Source organism: Aethalodelphis obliquidens, unplaced genomic scaffold (genome assembly GCF_003676395.1).
Source record: "Aethalodelphis obliquidens isolate GAN/ISIS:26980383/991018 unplaced genomic scaffold, ASM367639v1 scaffold4, whole genome shotgun sequence".
Classification (NCBI taxonomy): domain Eukaryota; kingdom Metazoa; phylum Chordata; class Mammalia; order Artiodactyla; family Delphinidae; genus Aethalodelphis; species Aethalodelphis obliquidens.
In genome coordinates this window covers 60,478,453-60,503,765 of record NW_020837948.1, presented here as the reverse complement: position 1 = coordinate 60,503,765, position 25,313 = coordinate 60,478,453, and the positions used below count along the sequence as shown (strand labels likewise).

Below are 25,313 nucleotides of genomic sequence, written 5' to 3'. Positions count from 1 at the left end.
CAACTGAGGATTTAGACTATTACATAGTGTTGGTTGATGAAGCAGCAGGAGTGTTTGAGAGGATTGATTCCAATTTTGAAAGAAGTTCTCCTGGGTACAATGCTGTCAAACAGCACTGCGTGCTACAGAGAAATCGTTCACGAGAGGAAGAGTCAGTCCATGCAGCGAACTTCACTGTCGTCTTATTTAAGAAACTGCTCATAGCCACCCCAGCCTTCAGCAGCCACCACCCTGATCAGTCAGCAACCACCAACATCAAGGCCAGACCCTCCACAGAAAGATTACAGTTTTTCAAAGGCTCAGATAATGGTTAGCATTTTTTAGCTATAAAGTATATTTTAGTTAAGGTATGTACATGGTTTATAGACATAAAGCTATTACACACTTCACTAGACTACAGCATAGTGTGAACATAACTTTTATATGCACTAGGAAACCAAAAAGTTCAATTGACTCGCTTTGTTTTGGTGGTCTAGAACTGAACCTGCAATATCTGAGGTAGGCCTATGTCTTCTTTTTAGGAGGGAAAGCTGATGTTCTAGAAGTGAAATCAGATCATATGGACTCTGCTGATTCTTTTCCATATATCATGCAACTCATTCTGTGTCAGTACATAAATATTTCATTCTGTTTCCTGACAGTATAATATTCATATGAATGGGTCTACCATACAGTAAGTATAACTAAGACCCTTTTGATGAGTAAGGTGTTATTTCTGGCCAACGTAACCGCTTTATTTAAAAAAAAAAAGGGAGGGCAGTCGTATACAGGATTAAATATCTTCAAACTTTGTAGAGGTAAAAATAAAGTGTTGTACATACAACAAATTTTATCTGTATATAGATACAGATAGATTTATAGATATATAACTATAAATGATAATGGAAGTTAATGTAATGTCTTTGAATTAAATATTTCCTTAGGAAAATGTTCTGCGGCTGCCCTAGATGTTCTTGCAAATGTGTATCGTGATGAGCTTTTGCCACATATTTTGCCCCTTTTGAAAGAATTACTTTTTCATCATGAATGGGTTGTTAAAGAATCAGGCATATTGGTTTTAGGAGCAATTGCTGAAGGTAAGTCTAAATCAAACTTGAACTGTAAAGTCCTCAATAGGTGCTAATGTGACTAGGCTACTTTAAGGACTTGTTACTCTATAAGCAGAAACTGTTTACGTACTTTGCTGTCTTGTGTTGCTAATAAGACTATTGAAGTAGGTGAGACTATGATCCACATTAACCTTAAAAACGATATTTGAGTCTAAAAGCCATCTTAGGATAAGTTTTTACTTTGAGCTAGTTAATTATTATTAAACAACCATAGACTTACTTATAACCCCAGCCAGATATTTTGCAAATGCTTTTGTTATAATAAAGAGAACAGAAAAAAAAAGAGAGAACAAAATGAGAGGATTCTGATGTCAGAAGCATCCCTGTTGCTAGAAAAATAACTTCTATAGGTAAGTGTAAGAAACGTAAGTCGTGTCATCATCCTCTATAAAGGATCATTATTCTGTCCTAGCTGTAAACATCTATCTACAAGAAATTGAAGCATTTTACAGGCATTTTTGAAAGCCATAATTTCTGTAGCAGAAGTAAAATGAGCTTTCCTAACCCTACTGAAAGATACTTAAAGAGCAGTTAGCGCTCATTTCAGTTATTTCTTTAAAATAATTTTGGAACAGATTATTGCAATATATTTATTGGAATGGAGATGATCTGAATATGTTTCATGGATACACGTATCAGTTTAGTATTCAACTGAAATAATTTTGTTTTAACCAGATTTCAGCACTTCCTGAAATAGTTCTGTGGTTTTTATTCCTAGGTTGCATGCAGGGCATGATTCCGTACCTACCTGAGCTCATTCCTCACCTTATTCAGTGCCTCTCTGATAAAAAGGCTCTTGTGCGTTCCATAACGTGCTGGACTCTTAGCCGCTATGCACACTGGGTAGTCAGCCAGCCCCCAGACACGTACCTGAAGCCATTAATGACAGAACTGCTAAAGCGTATCCTAGATAGCAACAAAAGAGTACAAGAAGCTGCCTGCAGGTGAGACATTCTTTGTTATCTGTATCTTTGACCTGATGGTTTTATAAATCCAAATGAGACTCTACCTAGACATCCATATTTACTGTTTCTTCACATTTTTTTTTCTTTAGTGGCTTTAACAGTGGCATCATCTTTCACCCTAATTCCCACACAGATATCTGGAGTGGAAGTGGCAAGGGTCCTACTCTTGAAGGAATAGAAAAGATTGAGCAGAGTGACATTAGTCGACAGGTCAGCTGTGATAACAAGTTGCCACATGGTGATTCAACTCCAGTAGCCACTCTATCAGTTGCATTTGGGGCTGTCTCTGTTTTTACATCAGATCAGCAGTTAGTTTCATTACTACCAGCATTTCCGTTTTCTGGAACAAACCTTCATGTTCTAAAAAGCCTTGCCACCTAATGTTTATAGTTCTTAACTTTTCAAATAAAATTGCTTTTACTGTTGACTTTGTTAATAAGAAGAAATAGCTGTTGAAAGAGAGGAAAGTAAATTTCAGTGTAGCTGGACTTTACCAGATCTGAAGCAAAAATGTCTGGAAGAGTCCTAATTCGTAATAATGTGAAAGAAAGTTAAACAAGGGAGCTTTGGTAATTAATAGCACTCAGTTTTTTTTCAAGCGGGGGGAGGATACCAATTATGCTTGGTTTCCTGTAGATTATTCATTCAGCAAGTTTTTTTTTTAGTTCTCTACTAATTGTTAGGCATATATTAAATGCCGAGCTTACATTCTCTGTGTCTTAAAATTTACAGGCTAGTAGGGTATACTGAACAACTATATAATTATAATTTGTGGAAGGTGCCATGAAGGAAATAGATATAGCTCAGTGTTAATGAATAAGACTTCAGTTAACAAATGGCTTAAGCCTGTCATTTTAGGAAATTCTTACCTGGCTAAAACAGAAGAAAATAACCTTAATTTTACAAACGAAGGGCCAGATACACCTTAAAGTCGAGACACATTTAGGTATAAATTGAAGTAATTGCCCTGAGGCCCTGGAGTTTGTTCATTTCTTGTATATTTGTCCTAAAAAATAAGCTTCAAATAAACAAATGTATAATAACAAATGCACTGTGCATTCTAATGTATAGTGTGGAGCCTAGAGAAAATTTTAAACTTTACTGAGGAATAATTGACAAAAATAATTGCATATACTTGAAGTGTACCACATGTTGATTTTGATATACGTAAGCATGGTAGAACAGTTACCAAAATCAAGATCCTGTAGAACATGGGTAACTTTTTTCTGTGAGAATGCTTAAGATGTACTCAGCAACTTTCAAGTATACAGTGCTGTGTTAACTATAGTCACCATGCTGTACATTAGATCCTTAGAATTTATTCCTTTTTTCTTTTTTTTTGAATTTTTTTTATACAGCAGGTTCTTATTAGTTATCTATTTTATACATATTAGGGTGTATATGTCAATCCCAATCTCCGAATTCATCCCACTACCACCACCAACCCCGCCACTTAGAATTTATTCTTATAACTGAAAATTTGTGCCCTTTGACCTCCAGCACCCCATTTCCCCCTCCCACTGAGAGAAACATTTGAGAGATCGTCACACTGCTATGTTCTCATACATCTCAAACACCCTAAGTGTTAAAAAATGTTCCTATCATTTAACAGTTTCAATTCTGATTTCATTAATCTGGAACATCACTAGAATGTAAACCCCCCGAGAATGGGGACATTGTTTTGTTCATTGCTATGTTCCCAGCACTCAGTCACTAAATAAATAGTAAACAGCAAATAAATTGTTGAATGAACCAACAGTAGTTTTAGATTTTACCATTGTAGTTAAGCAAATGCCCGTAAGTGACAGCATAAGGAATGGGAAAGAAATGGTTAAAAATAAGCATCTGGTGTGGTACAGTAGGCAAACATGCATGTAAAGTGTAATAGGTATTCTATAAACTGTAGACTTAGATTCCTGTCTCTGTTGTAAACTGTTTCTTTTGTACAACAGTGATCTCTCTCTTTTTTTAAATTATAGTGCCTTTGCTACCCTGGAAGAGGAGGCTTGTACAGAACTTGTTCCTTACCTTGCTTATATACTTGATACCTTGGTCTTTGCATTTAGTAAATACCAGCATAAAAACCTGCTCATTCTTTATGATGCCATAGGAACATTAGCAGATTCAGTAGGACATCACTTAAACAAACCTGTAAGTACCTATGATGAACTGTTACGAAAAAATTAAATATAAAGTATAGTTACAATCAAAAGGTTAACATATTTGAAAATTAACATGTTTGGGGTGATGTGAACACTTAGTGTTTGCTGCTTTAAGAATGTAGAGCTGAAAAAGACAGCAAGTGTATTCACCTTTTAAGTAGTATTTTAAAAAATAAATATGTGCAGGGTGTGAAGATTACAGGAGCATATGACATGAATGCACCAACACTTTTTAGAGTGACTAAAGGAAAGAGGATAAAGGTTTTATACTCTGGATTTCAACTTTTACTTAATTCCAAGTAGTTTTGTGTCTCATTTAATAAACACTAGCTTTAGAGTACCACATCTAGACATCTGTGTTTTCTCACTGGAACTTACAAGTATGAGGAATACACTAAGGTAAAATAGTTAAAAATTAGGGTAATAGGTTAAAATGCTAAATAGTGGTACAGAAGTGTGGCTAGGAAGCCAGACTCTGTCTCTAGTAGTGTTAAGAATAGAAGAGATGGGTGGAATTTGATTTGTTTAAATACGATTTAAGTAATATTAGAATTTTAATATAGCTCGAAATTCCCCGCTGAAGAACAGATTTCATGTTTATGATTACTCTCTGAAACATCATAAGAAAATGTCTGTGTTCATACTTAAAACTTGGTGCAGGACACTTGTTTGTGGGTTTGCTTTGATGTTGGTGGTTTTGGTTTTGTTTGGTGGGGGGATTCCTAATAGATTAGACCATGTAGAATCTGTGCTCCTGTTTACATGATTACTATGTTTATTGACTTGGTTGCGTGAATTCTTCCGTTTTAGCAAGCACATTTAAATGATTATGAATTTTTTTCTGCAAATGTCTTTAATAAGTTTACTTGTCATTTATAACCTACTCAGCAGGAGTCATTACATGTCACAGGCCCCAGGACTAAAAAAAAATTCAAAGAATGAGTCTTAAAATTCTTTCAGTAATAATTTTACACAATTACTGTAAATGGATTTTAATTTTCATACACTCAAAATGGACTAGTTTACATATGGTAGTGGAGCTTTATGTGTTTTTCATCATTGTAATTAGGAATATATTCAGATGCTAATGCCTCCACTGATCCAGAAATGGAACATGTTAAAGGATGAAGATAAAGATCTCTTCCCTTTACTTGAGGTATGCTAAGCTGGTAACATTTAGTTAATCTGTGTTTCATCAAAAAACACGTGTTCAAATCTAAAATGGGTATATGTGGTAAGTGTTAATTTACATTCTGAACCATTTCTGTTAAAATGCTGAATAAATATGTAACATGCCGTAACTTTAATTATGGTACATCTAAAATTTTCTGTTTTCACAGAAATACTGTGAAACAGAAAAAATGTAATGGATGTGTTATGCTTTTTTTTTTTTTTAAGTAGACAATGGATTGAATTGTGTATGTTTTCTAGCCTGCTCTACTTATTTGATAGTGAATTAGCTTGGAGATCTTTCCATATCAGCATATATATGTCCATCTCTATTTAACTATTTCTTTATATGGATATATAGCCATGTCATAATCGACATAAATTCTTTTATATATTATCTATTGTTAATACATACATATACTCATGTGAAGTAGCATTGGGACTCTGATGGGAGGGACTTCACTTTATACCTTTTCTGTCTAGTTTGAAGTTTTGTTTTCTTGTGTATTTAAATGCTTTTTTTAACCCCCCAAAATTTATATGCTCTTCAAATAACTGAATACATTCTCACATGTGGTAACTTAAACCTAGATGAATTGATATTGGTAGAGCCAGTTCAGTCATTCTTGTCCCCCTGTCATTTCAGGGGTCACCACTTCTGCCATGGATTGTCCCTAACCAGCAAAGTAAAAACTTCTGTGACAGAGCAATGGCTAATCCTGGGCCCAACAAAACAAGAATTATTATTATGACTAGATATATTTACTTCCAGGCAGGGGCTCAGAATGTGCCCAGTACAGTCCACCCACAGTATTGACCAGGATGGGAGGATAAATAAATGTCTCTCTTACATTTGAGGAAAAAATAGGAATACAGAATACTTAAATCTTTTCCTGAAAGATAATGTTCATTAAAGAAACCTTTACATTTTTTTGAGGAAACCTCCCCTGACCAGCTAGTAAACTTAACAGCAATGAATGGCATCCAAAGGAGAGGTTTGAAAAGGTAAACCTGCTATGCTATAGACTAGTAGAACAGGCTCATAAGTGACCGGAATCTTATTGAGTACACTTTGAAGCGTTTATCATAATCTCAATTATACCTAGAAGTTTTACACATCTGCGTTATCCTTTTCTAGTGCCTATCTTCAGTTGCCACAGCCCTGCAGTCTGGCTTCCTTCCATACTGTGAACCTGTGTATCAGCGTTGTGTAAACCTAGTACAGAAGACTCTTGCACAAGCAATGGTATTTTTTAAAATTTTTCTCTCTCTCCCTTCTTGGCATCAAACATTTTTCTAAGGATAGGCATAATGTATACAAACTTTTTCAATAATTGATTCAAAGTAAGTTTTCAAAAAATTTTGTCTTAATTTCAGCTGAACAATGCTCAACCAGATCAGTATGAGGCTCCAGATAAAGATTTTATGATCGTGGCTCTTGACTTACTCAGTGGCCTGGCTGAAGGACTTGGAGGCAACATTGAGCAGCTAGTAGCCCGAAGTAACATTCTAACACTAATGTATCAGTGCATGCAGGTGAGACTTATGAAATTGAAATGAATTGAAACCTGGTTTTCTGTGTCACATTGGGGTTAATGTCTTCTTCTTTCTTGCAGGATAAAATGCCAGAGGTTCGACAGAGTTCCTTCGCCCTGTTAGGTGATCTGACAAAAGCTTGCTTTCAGCATGTTAAGCCTTGTATAGGTAAGAATATTTTCTATTGCTGTGATGTGCTTTTTATTTTTATTTTTTTTTTTTTGGCGGTACGTGGGCCTCTCACTGTTGTGGCATCTCCCGTTGCGGAGCACAGGCTCCGGACGTGCAGGCCCAGCGGCCGTGGCTCACGGGCCCAGCCGCTCTGCGGCATGTGGGATCCTCCTGGACCGGGGCACGAACCCATGTCCCCTGCATCGGCAGGCGGACTCTCAACCACTGCGCCACCAGGGAAGCCCCTGTGACGTGATTTTTAACATTATTTTTCATCAGCTATGGTTTTCATTATTAAACTGAAATTCCATGAAATCCCAACATTTATAAGTGCACATTTTACTGGTTAGAGCTGCTCTGATTCAAGCAGGCAGGATGGGAACCCCTGTTCCTTGTTTTTTTGAATTCACCATCACTTCAGCAGCTCGTTAGGCATTCATGTGACTGGAGAGAAGTTGGAAAAGTATTACATGCCCACCTGTGAATCCTTGGTCCTATATGCTAGTTCATGGATACTTCTTGAATAGCCTCTCTTTTTTGGTAGAGGTACCCAGTAATAATAATAATCAGGTTTTCTCATGGTAAACCAGCATAATTTTTCAGGTACTATAGGAAACTTCAAACAATTTTCTTAAAAGTAAATAATGATTTGTTTCTGTTGAAGTGGCATAGCATTTGTCTTAGCCTTTTGTGAAGATAAGAAGGGATTCCTTGAATAATGTAACCTGATTTGCTGTCAGACCCATGGATTAAATGGGGTTTTGGTTATTTTCCCTTCATTTCTATATCCCATCATTTAATCTTAGTTTAAAGCAGTGATCTAAAATGGTTTTGTTGTTGTTGTTTTCATTTGATAAGGTGTGCTTTGGGGGGGGGGGCCCTCCAGTTTTTACTAAGATGTAATTGGCATATCATTGTATAAGTTTAAGGTGTGCAATGTAATGATTTGATATATGTATATTTTGGGAAATGATTACCACAGTGTTTAATTATAACATCTATCACCTCACATAGTTACAAATATTTTGTGTGTGTGTGGGGTGAGAACTTTTAAGATCTGCTCTTTTAGCAACTTTCAAATATACAACAGTATTGTTAACTATAGTTATAATGTGATACACTACATCCCCCAGAACCTAACTTATTTTAGAACTGGAAGATTGTACCTTTTGACCTTCAGCCAATTCCCAGTTATACTTTTCAATAATAACTGTCTTTCTGAACTTTGAATAATAACATTATTTATGACGTATTAAAGTAAACCATCAAGTTAAGCCTAACTCCTCTAAATGAAAGTGTAATGAATTCTTGTTTTATGGAAAGCTTGTTCTACAAATATTTTCCACCTGATTTAGTTTTTATGAGTTTAAACTTGTATGAAAGATTACATTTCTTTTTTTATTTTATGACTTTATAGATCATGTACCTTCTTCAGGAGGTACAGTGTTTCTAGTTGTCTCCCTGTTTTTAATGTTACCAACCATGATGATTATATTCCAGGTTAGTGTTTCTCAACTGGAGCGATTTGGCAATGTCTGGAGACATTTTAACACTGGGGGTGTGTTACTGGTGTCTAGTGGGTAGAGGCGAAGGATGTTGCAAAACATCCTACAACACATGAGACAGCCCCCTGCCACAATAAAATAATCTGACCCAGATTATCAGTATTGCTGAGATTGAGAAACTGTGAGATCGACTGGTTTATTAGGGGTTAAAAAATGATATTCTAATTCTTCGTTTAGTAGTGAGAATGCATATATAGAGACATTTCCCATATCAATAAATTATTGCCCTGAGGTACAAATCATATAGGAGAAGAGGCAGGATAATTACTTGATTCTTTCTCTTTATTTACCAGTTTTCAAAATAATAATTGATTTCCAGCATCTTCCATAGGTATCTATATTATGTTTCAGAGTTTAGTTTGTGTTTGTTAGAGTGTCAGTATGAGCTCATGATGCTCAAATTGTCCTACCGCTGGCAACAGGAGCTTTACCAACTTGGGTCCAGAGTCTTTTCTGGTATGAAAAAATAGTCCAGGCTTGTTTTGTACATTTCCTGCCCTTAGCCTGCGATGGGACATTTCTCTGATAGCCCTTTTTCCTTTTAAATGGAAGGTGATATTTAGAGACCACAATCTGAGCACTAGGATAAAAGTTACTGTAAAAGCCAAAATCATTGATTTAAATTTTTTTTCTGAGTGTGAAAAACCAGCTTTGAAGAAAGTTCTATTGTATCATGTTTTCCTCACTTTATTTTAAATTTTCTCAGTCTGATGACAAGAGAGATTACTCTGACCAGCTCTTCTTAATGATACTTAAAACCAAAACTTGGGCTTCCTGATACATTTCACATGAACGTTCAGTGGCCAGATATTGCTTCCTTCAGTTTCTTAAGATAATTATTACCAACAGCTTTTTTTTTTTTTAAAGGCTGTTTCTTGCCTAGATTTCAGTTTCCATCTGGTAGATTTCCTTTAAAGCACAAAACACTGCTATTGAGAAGTTTACTACATAGTTTTTAAAAACTTTTTTTTCTAGCTGATTTCATGCCAATATTGGGAACCAACCTAAATCCAGAGTTCATTTCAGTCTGCAATAATGCTACATGGGCAATTGGAGAAATCTCCATTCAAATGGGTAAGATTTTTTTCCCCTTTAAAAACATAAATTTTGATAATTTAATATTTTATAATGAGCATTATATATATGAATATTGTATCACAGTAAAGGGGGCAAAAATATTTTACATTGATATTTTAACAGTGAAATTTTTCTTTTTTGTTTTCTCTTTTGGGAATGATCTAGGTATAGAGATGCAGCCTTATATTCCTATGGTGTTGCACCAGCTTGTAGAAATCATTAACAGACCCAACACACCAAAGACGTTGTTAGAGAATACAGGTACCATATGACTGAACTGTTACGGTGAAGAGAAAATTATTTGCCTTTTAATTTTACATTAAGATGTGTAGAGAAACTAAAGCAAAGCTAGCTTTAGAAACCCAGCTTATTAATTAACAGCTAATTTGTATTCTCAGTAATGAAATGTACTGTTTTAGCTTCATTCCACAGCCAGTTTTCAGAAACTTTCAAAAAAAAAACCACTTTCTCCCGTTATAGTGTTTTAATACTCCCTAAAATGGGCCCCAACTAAAATAACTATTGAATGATATGAATTTTACTTTTACATTAATTCAGAGAATACCTGGCAGCTGGGGAGTAATTTTTTTTTTTTAATTTGTAAAAATGTAGCCAAAAATAGATTGCATTGTAGTGGCTAGTTCGTTAATAATGGCATATGTATTTTGTATTTTGTTGTATATTCTTCTTCAGATTGGGAACTTAAAGCAGTATCTTGTGGGATTTTTATTCAGGAGGCTTGTTTCTCTTTTGCATTTATAGAGAGCATGTTTATATTAAAGAGTACCTTCCATACTATAAAACACATTTCAGGGTGATTTCTTTCCACCCTCCCTGATTTTTTAAAATGTAAATTTTGTTTTCAATCAGGCACATCTTTTTCTTTATATACTAAGACAATTCCAGTAGTATATTCATAGTCAGTGAATGCCTTACCAATATACTGGACAAAGAAACAAATAAGTTTTTCTAAATAAAAATTTATCTTCAAAGGTATTTTAATTTTACATTTTTTAATTATAGAAAGTTTATTATATCCTAATGTGATAATTAATGTGATTATTGGTATGGAAGGAAATCTTTTAATTATGAAACAGTTATATGGCTGTTTGGCTGTATGGGTACTGTTTATATCATGAAGTGAATTAGATTTTCTTGCTGAGAAGTATAAAAAGCTATGTATAGGATGGTTATGAAATCTTGTCAGGTTTTTATCTCTTTAGAATGCAGTACCTATACATGACATTCAGATTTGGAACACTTGGCCATTATCAAATTACTGTTGAACCTTAAGAAACTTCCTATTTATTTTTAAATGTGAATGCATAACTGCAAATAAATGTTGAGTGTAATGTATATTAAAGTTTCTTGTGGGATATCAGGTGGTGAATTTGTTATAGTTCCTTGAACAAATTGGCTTTATATATAAGAATATATTCTAAGTATGAATCTACCCTAAGTAAATCAAAAGGTAGTTGATAATGCCCTTCAAGTTGATGGATTGAATTGATATGATTAAGAAACACACTTGGGATTCACTGTATTATTCTTATCACAAGTGACTGCAGAAAATGTTTCTTTTATTCCATCCCCAAAGGAGGGGGGTGGATAATTATTAAAATAAAATCATTGTTAGTGGGTAATATCTGTGTATTTTAGCAACTTAATTACCATTATCTTAATATTTCATAAAGCCAATTCCTTAGTATATGCAGTTACTTGCTTTTTTTCTAATTAGTATATCCTACACTGAACTTTTTCAATGGACCATCATCTGCTTTATCGCATGTTTCATTGGGTTGTTCATACTTGCCTGTTTAATGAGAATGTTGCATAGTTTGTGTCTTTTGAACATAGGTTTTCTTTCTCTTGCTTCATATGAATCTGCTGGATTTTAGTATTATCTGTGTAGTTTGCTTCAAGTAATCCTTAAACATTTTTCTTTACCCCCCCACCCTTTTTTTATGAAAGGTTAACCTGTAAGTTTTTGAGAGAACACCATTAAAGCACCTCATGGTTTGTTTTCTGTTTGTTTTTTTTTTTTCCCGTTGTGTATAAATGTATTTATATGTAATGTACCTTTGAATTGCAGAATGCAGTTCTGAGTTGCACCTGTTTTTAACTCTTTGTAAATTTAAGGACTTAACTGAATTTTGATGGTGAATATATGTTTGATTAATTCCCACTTCAAATTTTTAAAAATAAAATATTAGCATGTAATCAGTATGTTTTATTATCTATTATCATGTGCTGTGCATTTTATAGCAAGGACAGAATATTTGTTCCTTTGGTCCACATGTCACATGTCATTACAGTGGACTGTCTAAATTTCCTTTTTGTCAAACAGGGTTTGAAATTAGTGGACTGTTTGAGTTGTTATCATCACCATCAGAGGGTTTTTTTTGGAACGGGATTTGACATAGCACAGCAATTTTCCAATCCATTTATTCAGTATGTACCACAACACCTAAAATTTAATAGTTGATTTTGATATCAGGCAACAAATGGTCCACTGGCTTGTTTTGGAAATGCTGGCAAACAAACCAAAATTATACCAAAATTTTGATCAGATTCCTAGATAATTTTCAAAGAATGGAAATCACATAGAAAGCTACGTAAAGAAGTGAGAAAGCTTTTAACTGTTAACTTCTGAGAAATGTGTTTGAATAGACAATTCAGAAATGTAATAATTTACATTTACGAGTATTTCTTGGGGGAGAAAACCTAGATTTCATTGTTAAACTGAAATTTCAACTGGCTTTGAAGGAAGAATCTAAATCCATCTGTTTAATCGCTCATCGTTTTATTAACAGAATATCTTGACGATTGAGCGAGAAAAGCAGTTCATCACGGTTTTTGGTGTTCTCTCAATCTTTAAAGTTTTTTTAATTCCTTTTGTTTTCCTTTTTCCAAGAGTATGCCATATATGTTGCTGCCCCTTATTATAGGGGGTGGTAATAAACAGCACTGGTGAAATCTTATGTTTATTATCATACACAAATTCTGTTGGTTTCTGTTTCTGAGTTATTTGTTGTTTTTTCTTTATTTTTTCTCCTTCCCCCTCATTTGCTCATGTCTTGGTTGGCGTTTGGTGGTGTATAACCGTGATTGCGTTACCTTAGCAATAACAATTGGTCGTCTTGGTTACGTTTGTCCTCAAGAGGTGGCCCCCATGCTACAGCAGTTTATAAGACCCTGGTGTGTATTATTCAATCTTTTTTTTTAATTCATTTTTCTTCACTCTTTCTTTCTCTTTCTATCTCACTTTTAGATATATTTTCAGTTGGTTACAAAAATCACAATCCTTTATCATTGCCAACCATGTGACTAATCTTGTCCTATCAGGTTTGTGAGGTTTTTCAGTAGCATCGTCATGTATATTTATTTTATGTTGTGGCTAACGACTAATTGATGCATGGGATAAGATTGTCACATGCTTGCTGTGTTAAAAAGCTTGATTATACATAAAAAGCATTTAAATATCCACCAGTAAAATAAAGATGCATGCAAATTCTATAAATTTAGGTTTTTGCATTGTTTCTTTTTTAGAATTAATTTGAAAACTTGGATTGCATTAAGAAATACATGTTTAAATTTGTTATGTATAAAAATCTTATTTGCTTGTTAATGTAAAAATTAAACATCTACATCATAAGTTGTATAATAATAGTTTCTACTGTGGCAGTATATCCTATGTTCTGCTTCTTTCGATTGACAGTCTTTCAATTCAAGACATTTTTAGTAGTGTTTAATGGAATACAAGTCATAATACAGTTTTAAAAAATGGGTAATTTACTCTTGGATCAAGCTCATTAATAGTTTAAATGGGAAATTAAAATCAGTTGTTATTACTTAGATGCAATTTATTAGTAAGAATTGTGAATTTCAAGGTTTTCACTATATTGAGATTAGATGGGCCCAACATAATATAGTAAGTGTGAGAAACTTAAGCTTTATGAAAATTCTTTGAATATAAACATTATCTCTACTCTGGTGCTTATTCCATTAAATACTGTCCATTAGTATTGTAGTTGAACCTGCTTTTTACTTAAATGCTAAACTCAATTCTATAATTTAATAGGTGCACCTCTCTGAGAAACATAAGGGACAATGAGGAAAAGGATTCAGCATTTCGTGGGATTTGTACCATGATCAGTGTGAATCCCAGTGGAGTAATCCAAGTAAGATGTTCAAAAGGATTTAACTTTTAATGTTCTGAATTATGAAACTTTAAAGTTTAAACTATAATTATTAAAAATATTAGCTATTTTTACTGAAGATACTGAAACAAATTATGTTTTAAATGTGTATTTCCTAACATCTTGAAATGATGATGCCTATTTTTATTTCCTAAATGTTTTTTTGGTCCTGACATATAATAACAGCAGATTGGGAGAATAAAAGTTATATTCTTGACTTGAATTAAGCCAAAGCTTCTTTCATTCACATTCAAACGTCATTTATTTACTTTGTAAATGCTTCCTAAAACTGTGAATATCAATTTGCTGAGTTTGAGGCTCTCTACACTTCAGAGGGTGATCAAATAGTAGGATACTCTTTCTGTTACTTAGATCAGAAACTCGGTAGTGAATAAAATAGAATACTGAATCAACCATTGAAACTGCTTTAACTTTTGAGAGTTTATGATTTAGTGATTTATTCATCCTTAATTTCATTTCTTACGCTATTTCATACTATATTTAGACGTCTTTAGCCTTTAAAAAATTATTTGGCAGCAGTACTAAACGTGAATCTGATCAAACCTCTGGATCCAGGTGACACACAAAGCATAAAAGGATGTGTTGATTTACACCATATGTATGAAATCAACAAAATACAGGCTGTGGGGCTATAGGTTAAATGTCCCAGGTTCCTCAACAGATAAATTGTAAGGAAGAGAAAGTATGGGAGGGGTTTTCCAGAAAATAAACTTTCACTTTCAAGGGATAGGTGCTTTGAACATTTTTTAACTGAGACCTTTTGATACTTCCTATCTTACGTTGATTACTGTGTTGTTTGTTAATTCAGGTTTAGAAACATTGTGAAATACCAGCTTATAAAATTCAAAATTGATGTAGGTGATAGGCATTGAAAACATATGAAGTAGAACTGGAAAAAAATCTTTTGGCTCATTTTAGATTTGTATAACATTAGTAACTTACTATTAAAACAAGCCATTACTGTCTTAAAAGATGGTCCCTAGTTGCAAAATAACCTCCTGGCATTGAGTTTCCGGGTTTTTTCCAATACTTAAGAACTTTGTGTCCCCTTTAATACGTTTTAGAGGTATCTGATGTGGTATATACCATATTAAGAAGGAGCATTTTCATACAGCGGTTTTTTTTTTTTGTTATTGTTGTTTTTCCTTTTGCATTAACATTTAAGACAGTGACAGTAACACATGTGGTTATGAAATCGCTACTAAAAAGTTGGTATAAATTTCTACTTTTCACATACTTTATTTGGGTGTGGTTAAAAGAAAATGTATGAAGTTTTATTTATGTTTAAATTTTTAATCACAAATTCTACATGTATATATAATTTAAATTTTTAACATCAGACTTTGATATTCAGAAGACACAGGAATCATAATTTGAATAAACCATAAACTTTGGGCACGTGGTATTTTATTTGCTTAAATATGTGTTTTATGCACATATTTTAGTATTAGTGATTTTTTTTTGAAATTAATGAGGTTTTCTGAATTTAATAGTAAAATTTAAAGTAGTTGTACATCAGCAGTATCTTGTATGTTGTATGTTGAACTGTTGTTTCAGTAAGATAGTCGAACTTGAAAAATACTTAAATGAAGTATTTCAAGCATATACCTGTCATCACCTTGTTCTTTTAGTCAGAATAACGTGATTATCTTTTAAATAATAGTCTGAGCATTGGGGTTTTTTTTTGTTTGTTTGAGTTGGGTTGGACTGGGTGCTGTTTGTAACTACATAATTTTTCTTCTAACTTATCATTTCATTTACATTTCTATCTGGAGGTGGATCTTGAAATTTAGATCTATAAATTCCTATGCTTTAAGTCAAACTTGTTTGGTATATACTTAACTAGCTTTGAATTATTTCTAGGCCAATCAAAACTGTAAAATTATTGAATTTATATAATTCCATAAATGAAGATTTTTTAAACTGGTGCTTATTTGATGCTTTCAGTCCTTGCTGATGCTACACATTTACTAAAGACTGGGGTTTTGTAATGTAAAATTAAATACTGGGTTGGCCAAAAAGTTCATTTGGGTTTTCCTGTAGCACTAAATTCCAGTATAAACTGAATAAGTTAGAGGTTCCTTGATGGTAGAGTAACAGGGACAACCATTAAGAAATTACTTTAATTCCTTATTATAGCTGTTTTAAAAAGTTGTTTTTTTTTTTTACCTAGGATTCTGTTGATATATATTCTGAAGTTTACATGTAGCTTTTGTTGTGTTTGACAAATACAGTATCAATTGAAGATGTATTTCTTGCTTGTTATAGGATTTTATATTTTTTTGTGATGCTGTTGCATCATGGATTAATCCAAAAGATGATCTGCGAGACATGTTCTGTAAGGTAACTAAAAAGTCTTTATGATGCACATCATGTGACTGTTACTTAGTTGGGAAATTTAAATTATGTTTTTATTTCATATGAAACTTAGACTCTTCAAATCAGTACTGGTAGACTATATAACCTTTGTTCTTGGTAATAAAGAAGTTGACTTGATCTTTTCTTAATATACAGTAGTGACTTTGTATCAATAGAGCATGTATTTTAAAAATATTTTCTCAAGCAGTACCACTGATTCATGAAGTCCTGTTATCCCACCTATGCAAAATAGCATGTATTTTCAAAGATGGCTGACTAAGGTTGGAGTATAATATAATCTATTGAACAAAGTAAATCTAACTGGTCACAGCAAGGATTAAACCTGTGTGTTTGTTTTAGTAATGCCCCTTGTGGTTAACTCCAGTCAGCCCTCAGCCATAACAAAATAAGAAATAAAATGCTGCTACACATTTGAATTACCTAATATTAAAATTAGTGAACTATATAGTTGCAACTATGAACCCCCAAAGCTTTGTATATTTTCAATTTGAATAAACTTAATAAGGCATAAAATTTTTAATCCCTTGGGTGAATGCTATACCTTTTTGCTTGCTTTTCATTACTACTATGTCAGATTGCTTAGAGTACTTCTGTTACTAGGACACTTGCTGAATTCTAACCTTCTCAAAGCAAAGTGCAGCATATTCTATGAGGTAATTTTAGGCAAGACATGGAAAGGTGTAGAATTCAACGAAGTTTGAGAATAACTACTTTAATAGGGGTAAAATTTTAGAATAATAAAATCAGTAGTGTTTGATTTCAGAAGCTACGCAGATATGAGAGTTTCTCTTTTGTTATTGATAATGATTTTTTACTTTTTTGCAGATCCTTCATGGATTTAAAAATCAAGTTGGGGATGAAAATTGGAGGCGTTTCTCTGACCAGTTTCCGCTTCCCTTAAAAGAGCGTCTTGCAGCTTTTTATGGTGTTTAACGTCATACACTTAAGCTGCAGTCCCATAATTAGGGGTAAGTTGTAAGAAATTTGGAATTTTCCAGGATGAAGAAACTTAAGTTAGGACTTCAGTCTAAAACTACTGAATAGAATAAAAGCTATTTGTTTTCCACAGAGGTTGAGTAAAACAGTATCATGTTATATTTGACTTAAAATTACTTACATGAAGGCTGGAGACTGATTGATTGATGAGCCAGCAAACAAGATAAAATACATGGTTCCACTTTGAATCCTAGGTAGAAGGAAATCCAAGGTGGTGTACTAGTTGGATTACCATTTCTTCAACCAATCCTTTTTTTAATTTTTGCCCTTTAAGAGGTCACTGACATTCACTGTGACAGGGTAGAGATTCATTTTTAAAGCATGAATTTATAGTTTCTTATATATCAAGGACTTCCTATGTTGTGAGCTTTAGGGAAAACCCAAGTAGAATTGGAACTGGATTTGGTCTCAGTAAATAGGAATATTTAATACTTATTCTTCATATTTTATTGAGCACCTTCCTCGTTCCCAGCACGGTGTTTTTAAAAGATCACTGGAAGATTCTTTTTTGGTTTGGGGTGGTAGAGGGGTAAGTCCACCTGCACTCTTGTCTTTGAGTTTTTCTGACTTAAGTCAAACTAACAGTTCTGGTCTTTTAGCCTTAGTTTCCTCATTAGGTTATTTTGAGGATTAAATACGATTCTATATGTGGTGCCAGGACTTCGTATATTGCCTAATACACTAAGTTGGCTCAATAAATATCAGTAATATGGGTTAGTACAGTGAGCCAGGACGCACTTCATTAGTTTTTGAACATGAACTGAGACCTGTTCAACTGGAGGGTCAGAGAGTGTACTCAGTGTGTGTTGAGAAGGCATAAAGTTACTTGAATTACCTTGTATGTTGGAGTTTCTGTTTGCATGCTTGCTTCTTTACTCTGAGCTAGATTTTAAACCTGGAAAGATTTCAACATCTAAGTTGACTAGCCTAAAAGGGCAGTAGAAATGGGCTTGCAGCCTCTGGAATATCTCAGAGCCCTTTGTGTGTGTTGTCCCACAGTGGTCTTGAGTCCTTATGGCTGTCTTGTGGCTTTAGCATTTTAGAGAAGTGCTTGATTCACTTTACGTTAAATCATGAGAATGCAATAGATGAGAAATAACTTTTAGCATCAAGGGCTAAATTATTCAACAGTGAGCTGAGTCTTGAGCACTTTCGGGTTAATAAATCTGATTAATAAACCCTATGTGGTCTGTGTCATTTCACCAGTTATGAATTAACTGTGGTGACCTTCATAAATGTCCAAAGTTTCACAGGAGTAGTTAAAAGTTTTGTTGTGAAAGGACAACTATCAGGTACTAGTTACAGTCTCCCAGTAATCTACCTTTATTTCTTAATCTTCTCGTAATTAAAACTGTGCTAGCATTGAAAAAGTCTTTATCAGGAAAATCAAGAGGCCTGAGAGTATAGGACATGACTGAGTAAAATAAGTCACGCTCTTTCTTTTTGCTTAACATTGGGAATACTGGCCAAAATGATAATGTTTTAATTCTCACTAAGGAAAGTGATTGTCCTAAAGAAAGTGCTAACTTAATTTTGAAGAAAGCAAGGCCACTTGTTATATAAGAAATAATCAGCTCCCATCGGGACCCATTGTGTGAATGAGGATAGGTAATTAGACTGATGGCAATCTACAAGGCATATTTCATCTATATTTCATCTGTATAAAGCGCTGCACACCTCTCTGTGCATGTCCCCAGCTTGGCGTCACTTTTCGTATCTGATGCAGGTGACAGTTGAGAGCTGCAGGAGAAGGGAGCAACATGGTTCTCATTGACAAGTGTGATCATAGGCAATTTGTACAGTTTCTCATTTTCTTTAGGTAGAGATGGCATTGCTACTTGATTAATTTTGTGTTCCACTGGCTTTAAAAGAAAAACAGTTTTACGTATAAAATTGTTTTTGTTTTCTTACAGGTCCTTCAGTCTTGGAGACTATGAGGGAGCCTCTGCACCCAGGGAAAAATGTTACCCTTTACAGGGGGGAAGGGTAAACCAGTAGGGAATACAGTACAATCCCAACCCTACTGGGAGGGGCGGGAGGGAGGTGTTGCCGTCACTGTATTAAGTCGCTGTTGGGAAACGTTTTAACATCTGGAGCCTTTGTGGGTGGAAATCTGTCTCCAATTACAACTCTGCACTGGATGTGAAGAAGCAAAAAAAAAAAAAGAAAAAGCTATTCAATCTACTCACAAAACAGTACATTCTGGAATATTATGGGGAATTGTACCAAAACAAGAACCATATAAATGATGCATAGGGATGAGAAAGAGGAAAAATTCTATAGCGCACAATAAAGGAAACCTAAGAATGAGGATTAGAAGACAGTAAGTTTTGAGGGTTTTTTTTTTTTTTTTTAAAGGTTTTTATAAAATTTCCCACATTGATGGGGACTTGTTTTTGCATGCTGATGAAGAACTACACAAATGAAAGCTAATAAGAGTTAAAATCAGCTTGCCTACCCATAATAGTAGAAGCAGGTTCTTGGAAGTTACAATTTAAGATACCCCAAAAAGTTGGAAATAAAACAAAACAAATATAAACAATGAAGCACCCTGTGAAATGCCAAATGAGTCACTCCTTTTACCTTTGTGGGGTGGGCAGGGAGGGAGGAATAAATGGGGTTGGACATATCAAACTAAAGATTGACATCTTGATTTTGCATTAAGACATTAATGTAGTGGATATAATTTGATGGTTGTACTTCATTAGATTTAATTTCTAGGCCAAGATGTTATTTTTAAAGTGCAGTTTAAGGTTCAGGCATGCATTCTGGCTCATAGTGATTGAAAGTACTTTAAATTAGTGGGAGAGTAGCATGCTTGCATCACATAGAGTGAGATTGGTATTCAGTTACCTCTGTTGCGCCAGTTTGTGTTGCAGTTTACCAGTTCAATATAGCCCTGCATTTAAAATTCCTTTTTAAGATTTGTGGATTTTATTTTTATTAAGAATATAGATATAAAGTACTGTAGTTTACAGCTAGGCCTTGAAATATCTTTTTTAGGATCTGTTAGGAATAAGATTGATATTGTATTGTGTGTAACCTGCACAATGTGGAAAGCTGATATACCTGTGCAAAATCTTTGCCTCTGTGCTGTCAGTGTGATGTGCTTTCTGCATGGTTATATACTACTAGTGATTTTATCAAAACTTCTAAAACTTAAATTACATGGTAAAGGATCTGTAAGAGGCTGCATAAATGTTAGTTGGCACATAAAGACAATTGTAGAAGTTGAAGACATGATTGCTATATTTCAATGTTTATTCCCACTCAACATATTGCCTTCTAAGCTTTCTTTTTTTGTTCAAAGCATGATCTTAAAGATATGTTTAAGTTAATGGATGTAATGCAGGGTTCCTACACTGTATTGGCGCATGTTGGTGGCCCTCTGTGCCCTAGATATATGCACACAGGGTGCAAGTAAAAAGCTACAGAGTGAAAGTTGGTTTGGATCCTCTTCATTTCATTTGTTTAGCTTTTCTGTTATTTTTCTCTACTTACATGTATTCCTGTGAATAAATCCTTGTTAAGTTAACCCTTTACTTTTCCTTCCATGTGTATTTTCTTATATACTGTGAATGTGAAAACCTAACTGGTACACTTGATCTTGTGTCCATATGAAAGTGCAAGTCTTTATTAATTTGGATTGCCTGAACAGTGTATCCCATGATGATGAAGGAAAATGGAGAGATTTTTCTTTTTAACTCTGCTGGTCAGAGATGAAGCCACACCTTTCCATTTTTCAATGCTGCATATTTAATCTGCAACAGAAATGTTAAGCCATAACAACCTTTTTATATTTTAGTTCGTCACCTTCGCATTGCAGAATAAATACTGAATAACCGTTTTTGTAAGCAGTTGCTCCTCTTTGCATGGTTCTGTTCCTCTAAAGGTGTTGAATGATACAGCCATTGCACTGAAGTTTGAGCTGTATGTGTGTGAATTTATAAATACCATTTCAAAAAATTTCAGATGCATGGTAGCATGCAGAAAGGTTTTTGTTGTGTGTGTGTGTGTTTTTTTTTTTAACATGTTCTTTCACCTTCTTTCCTCTACTTTGGCTTTGCAAATTTCAGTCTGTAGAGCCTGAAATTAAATCATATTTTTACTGTACAGTTTTTTTAAAATTGTAAGTTGGATCCAAAGGGTATGTAGCATTTTGCTTTCTAGTACCATTGCCTCACTGGGAGCTCAAAATTTGCTTCCTAGTTAGTCTTTAAAACCTGATTACGGTGGCTGTTTTATCCTTAAATTCTAGTGATATACTGTAGTTTTCCAAAACATTTTAGAATTTAATATGGGAGATATTTTAATATTCTGGAATAAGTAGTAAACATTTTAAATTGAAAGAAATTTAAATTCAGAATTCTCCTGGACACTTTAAAATGAACGTACAAAAACAACCTTCAGTAAAATTATCTGGACCTGTGATTGCCAATTCTCTATTGACTGAAAAGCATTGTTGTTACCTATTGGATTGAAAAATTAATTTCTAATTAAGCAGATATGTAACATAAGAATGTGCCCTTTTGTAGTCACTTAACGTGTTTTTAAATTAAAAGGAAATATAATTTTAAAATGCAAAATATAAATAAATATGACTGACAGCCTGAGATGGGGTTGGGTTTTTGGGGGGTTTTTTCCCCCTTGAGGTTATAGTTTCTTCCTAATTATATTTCAGATACATAGTATAACATAGGAATTTGCAGAAGCCATTTAAGTTATCTTTTGAGGTAAGCTCTGATTTAGCATTCTGATAAAACTTAATACATCATGGGATATATATATAAAGCAACTTAATTCTTGTGGTGTAGTCTTAGTAGTTTTGAATGTTGACTGAATGTCTATGAAATTGTGAGTTTGTCTTTGTTACATTCCAGTGTTTCTGCCTCTTGGCATGCTTAAAAGCACGGCTTACTTCATCTGCTCCTTACACACTAAAGTGCTGTTAGTGTGCTCAACTACAGAAATAGCCGCTGCTAAGTGATGTAGATTTTCTACTTGAATATTTTTATGTTGTAGGAACCTCAGGAGGTCAGTGTTTACTGTTTTATATATGCCTTCTTTTTCCTGTTTGAGCTTCTCTCTTTGAAGGATTCTAACAGAACAAAAGCTGCTGATCAACCTAAGTTGGAAACAGAAAGTGTATTTAATATAATTTAAATGCATGTTTAGCAGTTCCGTGTTACAGTCCATTAGTAAGTGAACTTAGTGCCACAGATATTCATTTATTCAGGAAAGAATTTTGCTTTTTGTATTGTCTAATCTCTTTAATAACTTCATACTGTGTAAAAAAGAAATCACTTTTTTATATTTTTTGGTTGGTTATTTTCCAAATAATCAACATGTAAATAATCTTTAAGAGCCAGTTCTGATGCTTTACATTATACTGCTACTTGATTTTGTTATGTAGGTTGGATTTCAGAAGAATAGATTTTAAAACACTTAACCAAGCCATTACATCTTAAAAACAAAATAAGTAGCATACATTTTGTAATTAACATATTGATAAACACTGTGATTTTTTTTGTTAAGACTTTTTCATTGACCTGAATTGCTTAAATTGCATATATTGTAAAATAGGATCAGATGTATATTTTAAAATAATTTCAACTGACTTTCCTCTATTGAAATGCTTTGTCTACTCAGTTATTAAATATTCAGATACAAGTTTTATCTCAGGTGAATACTCTTGTATCCTTCTTGCTTTGGTGACATATGCTTATAAAGAGTCATCATACTTACAGTCTTTGTTTTTTTAGTGTATTTCATGAAGAATCTTTCCATTTAGTCTGATTTTCCAATCCTTAATTCTTGCAGACTGTGGTGGTATAAGTCCTTCCTGGCGAGAATTCAATTTGGTTCTCCTTTTCTCCAAACTCTAAGATAGGAAAGTGGAAATTTTTTCTGTCATATATTAAATTACCCTGCATAGCTGAAATGCCAGAATTAAACTATGTCTTAAACCTTTTAGTCTAAATTTAATTTAAATCCTTTGCCATAAAGAAAAAAGTGGGATTTTTTGCTTCATATAGTTAACCTATATTATTCATATTGAATGTATTAACAGATAACGGTGCAAAAACATTCTTCCCAAGAGAAGAGTGTATCGTGCATAACTGCAATTTAAGTCCTTCCTTTAGTAGTACTTTACACACAGCTTTGCTTATTGAATTATTTTTGCGAGTAATACAGGGGGGAAAACATTTAACTGTCGCTACTAGTACTGTTACTGAAATGTAGGCATTGAAATCTTGATGAAAACTGTGGTCTTCAGATTAAGGGCCTAAAATCTAGATTAAAAATCAGATCAATAAAGAGCTGTGTAACAATATTATCTAGTAATAATACCATGCAAGAGCATTGTATACCTACTTAGTACCTAGTCATACTGTATTAAATATGGAGATATTTCTAATGCCTCTTAAAAATTCAATTTTACGTGAAAGTTTCATTCACTTGTACACTTTCCAGGTGACTTGTGACTAATTTTTTCAGTCTTATATAGATCTTCCCCCATTGGTATTATATGTAGAGGATTCTTTATGCCTAATTATATGCTTATTAATTTTAAGGTGTACATTTAAATTATAGCAACTGTTTATTGTGATTTGTATCCCAGAATGTATTGTTTTTATTTTTTTTTAATGTATGCATGATTTTGAGGGAAGTTAAAATGGTGATTATTTTTTTCACCTCTTGTACATTTTAAAGTCAAACCAAATCTATTTGCCAAGCATTATATCACTAATTAGGAAAATAGGATTTTCCCGTTTATTACAATTTTTGTTCATCTACTATAGAATCCCCTTAACTATGGCTTGGTATTATTCACAGTTAGCTATTTTGCAAGTTCAGTTATCTTCCTAAAAGCTTACTGTAACATGGTTAGCCTATAAGGCAGTGTTGGTTCCCTCCTAATACCAGCCTCATAAAGGGGTTCTGCTGTACTTTCCCCATATTGCTTCATTGTTGTTTTTCCTCTGTGGATATATAACCAAATTAAGATTGGATGAATTTTATGGAGATAATAATAAGGCAATACTGTGTAAGTAATTTTGCTTAATAGATTATCATCTGTGAGAAGAGATGTTTAAACGTGGTTGATGACTTCACTTCATATTATAAAACAGTTTTACACTTAATATTCATGTTAATATTGGGTGCAATAATTTAGTAGTTTTAGCTTTAGTTATAAATAACTGGATCTTTCTGCTGACAACTTAGGTTGTATGAGTTATGCTTAAAAGCTTTAAATCTGATGTTTCCTGTACCTGCCACACTATGTTAGAATGTGTCCTTCAAACATATCCTCCTGCAACTTCTCAAACTGTACTAAATTGATATTTCTTGAAGTCAAACTCTGTGCTAACAGATCTTCATTTTAAATAGAATACGGTTTTAATTTTTGATAAGCTGCTGAATTTTAAAGAGAGTTTTTTGGGGCCACCAAATATTTTGGATCATGCAGAGAATATATATTGTACTGTAGTAATTTTGTATTTACATTTGTATGATGTGACATAATAGATGTGAATGTTAATCACTGCTTGACTATGTTAATAAAGTTGTTTAACTATAGATGTTTCACTCTGATTTTTAATGGAAGGAAATGAGCTTTCTTCCCCCCTGTTCCCCCATCCCATTTTGGGTCCAGATAGGTCGTCTTGTTGTCTTGTTCTTTGTTTTGTTTTATTGTTTGTTTTGAGAGGGTTTTTTAGCTTACACTTTAGTGCACTCTTGTTTGACATCATCTATTTTTTTTAATTGAGTATTTTCTTAGTTGTATAGTGTAGTAAAAAAAAAAACCTGTTTTCCCCACATTTTAATCCTGTTATTGATGTATTTCTAAACAGTTGATTCTAGGTTCAGCTTCTGGTGAGAGGAAAAAGATACTGCTCTGCAAAAAAAGGAGTTAAAACTAAGTGAAGTCATGAATAAAACATTGAAAGGGTAGATTGCA

At 33.6% G+C, this 25,313-nt stretch overlaps 1 protein-coding gene across 6 annotated transcripts in view; it reads left to right on the top strand.

Moving 5' to 3' along the window:
- TNPO1 (transportin 1) overlaps positions 1 to 24,931 on the top strand; it is a 90,664-nt gene extending 65,733 nt beyond the window's left edge. For 5 of the 6 annotated variants that reach the window (XM_027100870.1, XM_027100872.1, XM_027100871.1 and 2 more), the window contains 14 exons: positions 924 to 1,076; positions 1,828 to 2,053; positions 4,054 to 4,225; positions 5,306 to 5,392; positions 6,545 to 6,652; positions 6,784 to 6,942; positions 7,023 to 7,110; positions 9,654 to 9,752; positions 9,921 to 10,016; positions 12,878 to 12,953; positions 13,837 to 13,936; positions 16,244 to 16,318; positions 17,180 to 17,322; positions 19,264 to 24,931. In XM_027100870.1, the coding sequence (XP_026956671.1) occupies positions 924 to 1,076; positions 1,828 to 2,053; positions 4,054 to 4,225; positions 5,306 to 5,392; positions 6,545 to 6,652; positions 6,784 to 6,942; positions 7,023 to 7,110; positions 9,654 to 9,752; positions 9,921 to 10,016; positions 12,878 to 12,953; positions 13,837 to 13,936; positions 16,244 to 16,318; positions 17,180 to 17,287 (1,547 nt within the window). In that variant the 3' untranslated portion in view covers positions 17,288 to 17,322; positions 19,264 to 24,931. The remainder of the gene's footprint in view (positions 1 to 923; positions 1,077 to 1,827; positions 2,054 to 4,053; positions 4,226 to 5,305; positions 5,393 to 6,544; positions 6,653 to 6,783; positions 6,943 to 7,022; positions 7,111 to 9,653; positions 9,753 to 9,920; positions 10,017 to 12,877; positions 12,954 to 13,836; positions 13,937 to 16,243; positions 16,319 to 17,179; positions 17,323 to 19,263) is intronic. The other variant, XM_027100869.1, reaches the window with a different exon arrangement.
- Positions 24,932 to 25,313: the final 382 nt, after the last annotated feature.